This window comes from Nicotiana tomentosiformis, chromosome 8 (assembly GCF_000390325.3).
Source record: "Nicotiana tomentosiformis chromosome 8, ASM39032v3, whole genome shotgun sequence".
In the NCBI taxonomy this organism is placed as follows: Eukaryota; Viridiplantae; Streptophyta; class Magnoliopsida; order Solanales; family Solanaceae; genus Nicotiana; species Nicotiana tomentosiformis.
Window position 1 is genome coordinate 49,505,866 of NC_090819.1, and position 10,257 is coordinate 49,516,122.

The window sequence follows — 10,257 nt, forward strand, 5'->3', positions numbered from 1 at the left end:
CATCACGAGTAGTGGATTTGGGGTCGTGACATGATTCTTCTTAATTTTTATTGTGTGTGGAACTACTCTCTTTTGTTAAGTGAGGGCACTTGATTCATGAAAGAAAGGTAATGTCGTTGACCTCTATATTAGAGTAAGTGAGTGAGTTGTGAATAATGCATGGTATTTGTGAGTCAAATCTTGAGGTGAAGATGTTACACTATTGTGCTTAGTCTATTTTAAATATTCTTGGTGTAATGAGTTAGGAGAGTTACTTAGTAAGGTTGTGTCTATATAAAGTGTGGTTTGATTGAACGAGGACGAACAATAGTTTAAGCATGGGGTGTTGATGGTAGGTTATAATCTCATGTTTTAGTCGATTATTACATTCCAATTTACTGCACTTTAGTTGAGTTTGAGCTTTAATCGCTAGTGTTTTGCACTAATTGTGTGTTTTATGCCTTGTAGGAGTGATTCCGAGCTATGTAGATGTTATGGAATGAATTCAAGTGATTTGGAGCTTTGAAGTCTGAGTAAAATCCCAAAGAATTAAGCCGGGATTGTGTTCGGGGATCAACGGATGATAGTTAAGAACGAACGAAGAATCGAGCAGGCATATTGCGCAGTGTCTAGTAAAATGCACATAACCTTTCGCTCGAAACTCCATTTCGGCACCACAATATATTGTTGGAAAGCTAATTCAAAGGTCTACAACTTTCATATTTTACGTTATGTCAAATTCCTAACAACGCAGGGTCAGAAGGGCGCGGAAAATGCACGGCCGCGCACTAACCGCGCATATGGGGCAGAACAGTGTGAAAAGTGCGCGGCCAAGTGCGCGAGCACACTTCCAGGTGCGCGGCCGCGCACGTCCAACTCCGAAAAAGTATCCTTTTTTGTGTAGGAGAAGGTGTTTTTGTTTGGGCCCGACCCTACTAGGTATATATACATAGAAAAATGGTATTTTGAGGATTTTTGACACATCTAAGACCTAAGGAGGCTAGAGAGAAGAGGGAGAAGCAAGAGCACAAGGATTTCACCATTCATCCTCGCTCAAGACAAGGTTTGGATGTTTTATGTTTTCCTTTGACTTAAACTTAATTGAGATGAATTTTTCCATATCCATAGAGTAATCTTTCCTTAGGGATTGATGGATTTGGTATTTTGAGAATTATTTGGGGATATTAACTCTAGTTTTATGTATTGAATCATTTTGGGTATTTTTATTATTGCATATATATTCACTTATTTATGTAATCGAAAGAGGCATAATTTGTGATGTTTTGCATTATCTTATTGGTTGAATTCATTGATTCTTGTTAGTAATCGAAAGAAGCTAGTTGAATTAATGTTATGACCTAGTTAGGAGGATAATCGAAAGAAGTTCTCCTAAGGATAAATCCACTACGAATTCTTGCATATTTTCACCAAGCTTAACTTAGTTCATATCGTAAGGTTGAGATTAATAGAGAGAGGAGTTTCTACTAAATGTTTGAATATAATAGAGTGAATTTGAGAGACTCACTTGAACCATAGAAGTGAAGTAACTAGATTTAATTCCCAAACAAATATCTTACACCTATCCAATCAGCCATATTTCCTCCCTTGATATCTTCTTGCTTTCTCTTGTTGCAATTGTCATTAGCCAATAGTTTAGACTTTTAGTAAATTTTAGTTTTAATTCACACAACTCTAAATTGTTGATCATCTTGGATAGCAATTAAAACTAGAAGCTACGAAAACACTGTTTAACTCAAATCCATGTGGATACGATATTTTCTATACTATATTCGACTAGCGAGCATAATTTTGTGTTGTATTTTTAGCTCATCATTATACTTGAAAAGCATGTCTACTTTTCCGTAACTGTGAACGAGCTGAACACCATACCTTTTAAGTTATTCACTTTTATTGTCTTCATTATATTATTACGAGTGGTTATTGGCTATTGGTGTTGGACTCTGGCCTTCTTCCGAGCTCGTCACTGCTTTCAACCTGAAGTTAGGTTTGTTATTTACTGATTACATGGGGTCTGTTGTACTCATACTGCACTTCTGTAACCTTGCGTGCAGATCTTGGAGGTGACGCTGTTATGTATGGCGGGAGCTGGCATTGAAGATATACATGCTTTTCGAATATATATAGTTGCTACTTGTTCTTGGTAGCTTTAGATTTGCAATCTTTTTATGTATATTTCGAACAGATGATATATTTATTTTGTACCTGCTTTGTAATTCTAAGTCTAAGAGGCTCATGACTTGTACTACCAATCTTTGAGATTTTGTATAGAAGTTCAGTTATTTTACTCATTGACTCTTATTATTATCATTTGAGTTATGTTAAATGTTATTTGGCTTACCTAGCGGGTTGGGGTTAGGTGCCATCACGATTAGATGGAATTTGGGTCGTGACATTATAATTTTAAACTTATGGGTTCAGACCTACCATTCTTTGCAATTTTAATGAATTTATACATATAAATTTATGTTCTGCGTCGAAACTTATGAATTCAGATGAACCCGATACCACTACTCCACATCCTCCCATGTTGTCCGCTAGTGCTTCTAATTTGCTACAACGTAGGCATAGTGTTTTACTTGGTTTATGAAGACCTTAGAAATCAGTGAGAAATGTTAAATACAAAAGTAAATTAATCTTGCTTTTTTTTCTGGGAGGGTTGTTGTTTTTCAGTTTCAGTATGGTTTAACAATTTAATCACATCACATTGAACCAAACATTCGAAATCTAATTAAAATGTGACAATCCTAGGACAAGGTTAAACCAGAGGAGAATGTGACTCCAGCCAAGTTTGAGCCCTTCATCTTGCAATCAGGTAACGGGAGCCACGTCCACTGGTCGTCCTTTTTGTCATACCTTAACCAAATTGTGTCCCATGCACCCTTTAGATTGGTCATCAAAATTGCCCTTGTTATCCCTTTCCCTTTTTGCATACACCCCATCATAGCACCATATGGCTTGCTTATTTTATAAATTAGATCATTTGGTGCCCTTGATACAAATTCCCAATACCTCCCATTTGTGCTCAACCCCCATAACTCTATTCCCTTTATCTTTCTAACTGTTTTATTCACATCATCAACTTTGCCTGATCTAATAGTAATCATATTTCCATCACCGTACACGTGTAATAGATCGATGGTGTTTCCCCAACTAAATCCAACAGCTAATTGATCTTCTTCGTTCCCTCGGGTGTTGAATGTTGGTCGGATGACAACTGGAGTGCTGTTGCATTGAGGTCGCACGGCTATGATGACACTTGCGTTACGTCCATTAGATGCACTTAGGAAAATAAAATCACCTTGTAAGTCTTGGGTAATCTCTCTTGCTTGCATAAATTGCCATCTCTCAACTCTTGAATCATACTCGAATAAAGTTGGATGACTTTGATGTAACTCAACAAACATAAATCGAAAATGCTTGGAACTAGAAGGGCAAGAGAGTAATTTCATACCGGATCTTCGCCACGAAGATGTGCCACGTGGACCTAACGGGCTTGGAGGGATCTTTTTCACCATCCTAGTCATAATATCAACTGACATAACTTCCTGCCTGTTATTCAAAGCAAAGAGGAATATATTACCAGAAGCAGTCAAAAAGTAGACATCTTCACCTGGCGGAACCACTTGTTTCAACAAATCGGCGATCAATATATTAAACCACCGGTTGGAAGAATCGGCGAAGCCATAGAGCACAGCCTCACGGCGCCACCGTTTCATGTAGAGGAACAGCCACGTGGCGGAGCTCGATTGAAGATTGTAGTCGCGAACGAAATCCCGATCAGAAATAATAGAGGAAATGGACTTATTGACAGATTTCAGTCGGATAATCTCAGGCAAGGCAAGCTGAAGAATTATATATTGGATGAGCTCCGAGGGGAGTAAGCAAAAACTGATGACATTTGTGGGCAAATTCCGGTGACTTTCCATCAACATACAATTAATTGTTGCATTTAATTGTTGCAATGGCTTTGTTTATATTGTGACAGTGTCAAATTAATTAATCATGTAATTTATTCATTAGTGGAGAAGACAATGGAAGCTTACCTATGTGGAATTGTCGTCATAGTGGTAGAAACGAATGGTGGATATTAATGCCATAGAATATTTAATAATTTTTTGATTATGTAACACAGAGACTAATGATGTGTATATTTAATTTCTAATGAGTTTTCTTTCTGAAGTCAAGTTTGGCCTTGAGTTTTATTGAAGAGGGTTAAATAATTCATACGGAGGGTTAATGTGGACAAACCCAACTATAAACAATACATACAAGTATTATAGCGTTTTATTGTGTGGAAGGAAGAGATACACAACAGAATAAAGCCTCGGAGCTGAATCATCCCCTCTGAATTCTGATATAGGTCAAACTTATTTTTAGGGGCGCACCTAGGTCGGGTTGGTTCGAATTTTCTAATTACCAAACCAAACCAATTATATCAGGTTATTAAATCTAAAGAACAAACCAATAAAGGTCGAATTTTTAAATCTCGATTTTTTCGGATTGTTTTGGGTTTTTTTTCATAAAGTCTTCATAGCACAAAACATAGAATTTGTGCTCCAAATATTTCTTTAATCCTAGTAAGACAGAACTATATAAGGTATTTTTAATAAAATAATATAAATATGAGATGATTCGTGGCATTGTACTAAAATATTCAACAATAAAGATGAGAAAATCGCATAAAATAAATATTATTAATAAGCTATAATGAAAACAAACATAATTTAAAATTACTAATAAGTTGCTAAAATAAGTAAGACTAATAAGTACTATTATTTATATGACTAAACACTAAAAGAAAAATAAGTTAGGCATTTAATCTAAACCATGAAAAAACTAAAAAATAGATATCCAACATTATTTCCATTCATAGTACAAGTGAATTGAATGAATTTTATTATCATTAGTATTGATTTGATTTTGGTTTAGGATTTATTTGAGTTACTGACGTTAACTTATTGGAGCATCCAAAAATTATAAGCCCAAGCTTGAATTAATACGTTAAAAGATAAAATTATGACAAAGCTTAAGAAATATTTATAAAGTACACTACAATCAATAAATATTTTCATGTATTAAATATATTTAAAACATCTATACATATAAGTCGGATTGGTTTGGTTTCGGTTTGACTTTTTTTAGTTAAAACCAAACCAAACCAAATATCGTCGGGTTTTTTTTTTTCCAATACCAAACCAATCAAACCAAACGATAGTCGAGTGTTTTTTCTCGGTTTGACTCGGATTATCGGGTTGGTGCAGTTTGTCGGTTTGATTTGTACACCCCTACTTATTTTATTGGTAATCATTGCCATTGTCTTTATCTTTTTTTATTATTTTTTTCCAAAATTCCAGGTTGATTCCTTGACTTTAAAATTCTAGCGTATTATTTATCAAGTATATTTGAATGTTATCAGAAAAGAAAATTCAACAGGTAAGTTAGTTGCCTTATAGAGAACTGCAATTTTCATGAGGAAAGATAGACACGAATCATTCCTCCACAGAATGGCTAATGCACAAGTACTAAACCTTTATTATTCTATTCGTTTCAGTTTTATATTGTACGACGTTGCTATAATTTGAAGAGTTAATATCTTTGATAACAAATTTTTTTTATACCAATATAATTTTTTTTATTACATTTTATCTAGTTTTTATTTATATAAACTTTATTTCAAAGAAATTCAGAAATTGATGTCTAAATAGACTAAATATTGAAGGTCAAACCTGGTAATTCAAATTCTTTCATTCTTTTTCAAGCTAATGTAGTATATATAGGCTATTAAAACTTGCATACATTGATCGTGTACAAATACCATAAACATATTCCTATACTATTTTTTTCTAGATAATTTTGGTGCCCAGGCCCCTCGCGCACCTTAACTAATTAACTAGGTACTTGCTATCATTCACCAAACATATGTATCAGCCAATTATGTTCACTAATGTTTAGACAAATAAGAAAATCAGAGTCTTTTTATCTTTGCTATAATTTGAACCACGGTCTCTCATGGTTCCTTCGAACTTCATTGACAGCTAAATATCATTCTCATTAGTATGGCTTTGGCAAACAAAGATGGTTAAGTTGAACTGTTGAAACAAGTAATTGCTAACGCATGAGGGCACGTTGGAGTCATTTCCACATTTAGGAAACAAGCACTAATTCCTAACCCAATCTCGATGACTTAAAGGTGGCTTTTAAGAGGCATAAGGGTTATTTGACCTTTGCTCAAAGGCCTAAGTTTGGAATGTATCCCAGGCTTGGCGGTTCCGATAAGGATGTATATTAAAATTAAGACATCTGAATCTGAATATTAAGATGAGTTTTAAGATCTGAATACTAAATAATCAAGACTATTTGTTCTTTAAACATAATATATAGAATTTATTTTTATTTAAAAATTAATAAACATAAATTCAAATAAAAAACTAATTAATCTAATATTCTATGAATAATATAAATATAGTTGATGGTGGTGATAGCTAACGAAGGTGCTTGTGAGTGCCGACTAGAGGCGGTGGTTGGTGGTAATTTTGATTGATGGTGGTGGCTCTGGATAGTAGCTAGTGGTGATTGATAGCGATAGCGATTAGGGTTGAAGATAGTGGTGGGTGGATGGTGATAGCGATAGCAAACAAATGAGGCCTCACGTAGTGCCGTATTAGAAATAGCCCAAGAGGGCCCTTCCCATCCCAGTTTGATACTTTTGTTTTTCTTTACTTGTCGTTTTACCAGTTTCTCTATTTCCTCTTCACCAATTTGAAAGTAAAATGAGGGATTAGACTCATGTTAAGTGTTCATATTACCTAATACACGTACATCCTGTCCACTTACTACACCTTTTTAAGTGGTTTACTTCGTTAAGGGGGAGAGAAAAGATTAAACTTAAAAAGTAGTACTTCTATCCCGGATTAAATTTTCACCTTTTGCATTTTATTTCATCAAATAAAATAAATTTCCAACCCCTACCTTAAGGTCCAGTAAATTGGTACCGTTGAAGTAAGTTTCTTTATCCTTCGGTTAAACATTTGTCAAAAGAGGTTTAGCATGAGCAAATCAAGTTTTTCAAAACATCTGAGCTGAGCTAAACGTTTTCAAGAAAAGTTTAGGCCAGTCAGCCCGAGAAATTTTACAAAAGCCTTACACAACAAACACTACCACATGTATTAGGCTATTTATTTGCTTAAACAATCACTTGTCTCCAACAAATCCTCCAACTTTTTGTCTCTGCCCCATTCTCTAATTTACTTCAACTCTTTCCTCTCCCTTCTCTTTTACTCCTGTAACTCTCTCCAAACTCTCTTATGCAACTATTTCCTCTCTTCCATCTTAATATTTTCCCCCCTACAACACATCGAGATACCCCAGCTCCCTCTAATTGAAAACGCTACCTTACAGTTCATTTTTCAGAAACGTTTCTGGCGCAAATGCAGCACGCAATACTGACACATATTGGGGTGGGGGGGGGGGGGGGGGGGGCATTCTCTATTGTTTTGTTATCTTTTCCCCCTTATCTCCTTCTGAAAATGAAGAACTTTAGCAAACATTCGCTCAAAGGGAAAAACAATAAATACCAACCACCTCTTCTATAGAAGCAACACCAGCCATTCACCAACACAAAACCAACCCTTCACTGACATAGATATTCACCACTGCAGACCAATATAGACAAACCTCTCTCCCTCAGTGAGAATGAAACATCAACAGGCTTGCCCCCCCCCCCCCCCCTTCCGGAAACACAGCTCTCAAATTAACACCAACGTTGTCCTTGCTGAGGGGTTCTACTTTTCTTTTCTTTTTTCTGCTCAAGCTATGCTCATTGAGGAACTGCTCTAAAAGATGCAAAATTCTTAAAAAATGCTCAAGATAAGCTAAGGTTCATGCATTCAGTATAAGAGTACATGAAATGTGATTATTTGCTGATCTTTTTCCAAACAACAGAGTTAGCAGTCCAATCTTGAGAAAGAGAGACCATTCTATGCAGACTTTAGCTCATTTCCTTTCAGTTTTGGTCTTCCTGAGGAGAAAATTGTTGAATAATACTTGATGCCTGGTTAAGATTCCAAAGGGCGGGTAAAGCAAGTTGACAAAATTAGGGAGAAAGTATAAGGACAGAGAGAGAATAACGGAGGATAATAGAGGTTTCTCTTTCGCAGATGTGCTGGGATTTTGGTGGGTGAAATTGTTTGGGCATTATGGGCCCAGAGTCCACTTTCACATAATAAGTTCCTCAAACAAGTATTCCTAGTTATATCTCACACTTGATAAAATTTCTCAGTCAGCCTAAAGGAAGCAACAACTGGAAGACCAATGCTTCAGCTGAATATATTAGGATACTAGAGGCGTGGAATAGAGCTATGGAAAGTATCAACACAATGCAAAGATTTGATAATTAACACATGCTCTAGAGGAGGTGGTTAACTTGGACTAGATAATAAGCCATCTAATATAGTTCCCTCTCCGGTGGCCAAGACTGCGGCGTTTGGACGTTTGTATGAAGAGCTTGGGGAGAGAGCGGAGATAAGAAACTATACAGGCTGGCCAAAGTAAGAGAAAGGAAGGCCCGTGATCTGAATCAAGTGAAATGCATAAAAGACGAGGAGGGTTGAGTGTTGATGGATGAGGCACATATTAGGCAGAGGTGACAGTCATACTTCCATAAACTCTTGAATGATGAGGGGATAGGGATATTGTGCTGGGTGATCTAGGGCACTCCGGGAGTCAAAGGGACTTTGGATACTGTAGGCGCATAAGTGTGGGGGAGGTCGAGGGGGCAATGCATAGGATAGACCAGGGGTAGAGCGATCGGGCCAGACGAGATCCTGATAGAATTCTAGAAGAGCGCGGGTAAGGCAGGCTTGCATATGGTGTTAATTGACCTAGAGAAAGCATACGACAAAGTCCCAAGAGAGGTTCTATGGAGATATTTAGACGCAAAAGATGTGCATGTAGCCTACATTATAGTGATTAAGGACATGTTAGATGGAGCTAAGACACGGGTGAGGACAGCGGCAGGAGATTCAGAACACTTTCCGGTTGTGACGGGGTTACATCAGGGATCAGCCCTTAGCCTGTTTTTGTTATCCTTGGCGATGGATGCATTAACGCGACACATTCATGGGAAGGTGCCGTGGTGTATGTTATTTGCAGATGATATAGTTTTGATTGACGAGACACGAGGAGGTGTTGACGACATACTGGAGGTTTGGAGACAGACTCTTGAGTCTAAAGGTTTCAAGCTGAGCAAGACCAAGACGGAGTATTTGGAGTGCAAATTCAGCGAAGTTACCCAGGAAGCGAACATGGGTGTGAGGCTTGATACACAAGTCATCCCCAGGAGAAACAGTTTTAAGTACCTTGGATCTATAATACAAGGTAACGAGGAGATTGATGAGGATGTCACGCATCGTATCGGAGCAGGTTGGATGAAGTCGAGACTCGCTTCCGGTGTCTAGTGTGATAAGAATTTCCCGTTGAAACTTAAAGGTTGTAGTTAGACCGACTATGTTATATGGAGCAGAGTATTGGCCTGTTTTTCGGCTTCGGTCTTTTTTTATCTTGTTGTTGTTCCCTTTTCCTATCTACGTTTTTTTTTCAACCGAGGGTCTATCGGAAACAGCCTCTCTGTCCTTCTAGGGTAGGTAATAGTAAGGTTGCGTACATCCTACCCTCCCCAAACCCCACTTGTGGGAAATCACTGGGTTTGTTATTGTGGTTGTAATATAGTTCCCTCTCCCTGTGACTGATTAGATTGTTGCTTGTTATAGGAATCAAGTAGTTTGACTCATTATCAGGGGCGGAGCTACAGTAGTGGGTGCGGGTTCGGGCGAATCCAATGACTTTTTTCAGAACCCTGTATTTGTATTGAAATATTTTCTAAATCTATATAAATATATACTGTCGAACCCAGTAACAAAAGGGGTCTGGGTTCAACAGTAAGGGTTGTGGGTTCGTTGGGAAAGATGGGGGTTCGATTCCTGCTGAAAGCAGTATTTTATTTTGAAATTTAGAACCCACACACTTCAAATCCTAGCTCCGCCTCTGCTCGTTATCAGTTTTTATTCTTAGTTAACGAATTCAACCATCACAGCATGACATTTCTTTAAGGTGTGTCAGAACAAAGTAGAAGATGCAAAAGTTATCTAATTGTGGAGAAAAAACAAACATACATTAATGTAGGAGCTCTGTTAAACTGGACACCGCCAGTGTAAAACAAGAGATACATGTATGAAATCAACATAATCAAAAAGTCACAAA

At 37.1% G+C, this 10,257-nt stretch overlaps 1 protein-coding gene across 1 annotated transcript; it reads right to left on the reverse strand.

Moving 5' to 3' along the window:
• Positions 1-2,603: 2,603 nt before the first annotated feature.
• Positions 2,604-4,129, reverse strand: LOC104101784 (uncharacterized). The gene has a single exon (XM_009609300.4). It carries the CDS (start codon positions 3,930-3,932, stop codon positions 2,745-2,747), a length of 1,188 nt encoding a protein of 395 aa, XP_009607595.1. The 5' UTR covers positions 3,933-4,129; the 3' UTR covers positions 2,604-2,744.
• Between the last annotated feature and the right edge of the window lie 6,128 nt (positions 4,130-10,257).

What these genes read in the sequence shown, in the direction of transcription:
- LOC104101784 (XM_009609300.4), bottom strand. Translation starts at nt 3,932, where the DNA reads ATGTTGATGGAAAGTCACCGGAATTTGCCCACAAATGTCATCAGTTTT.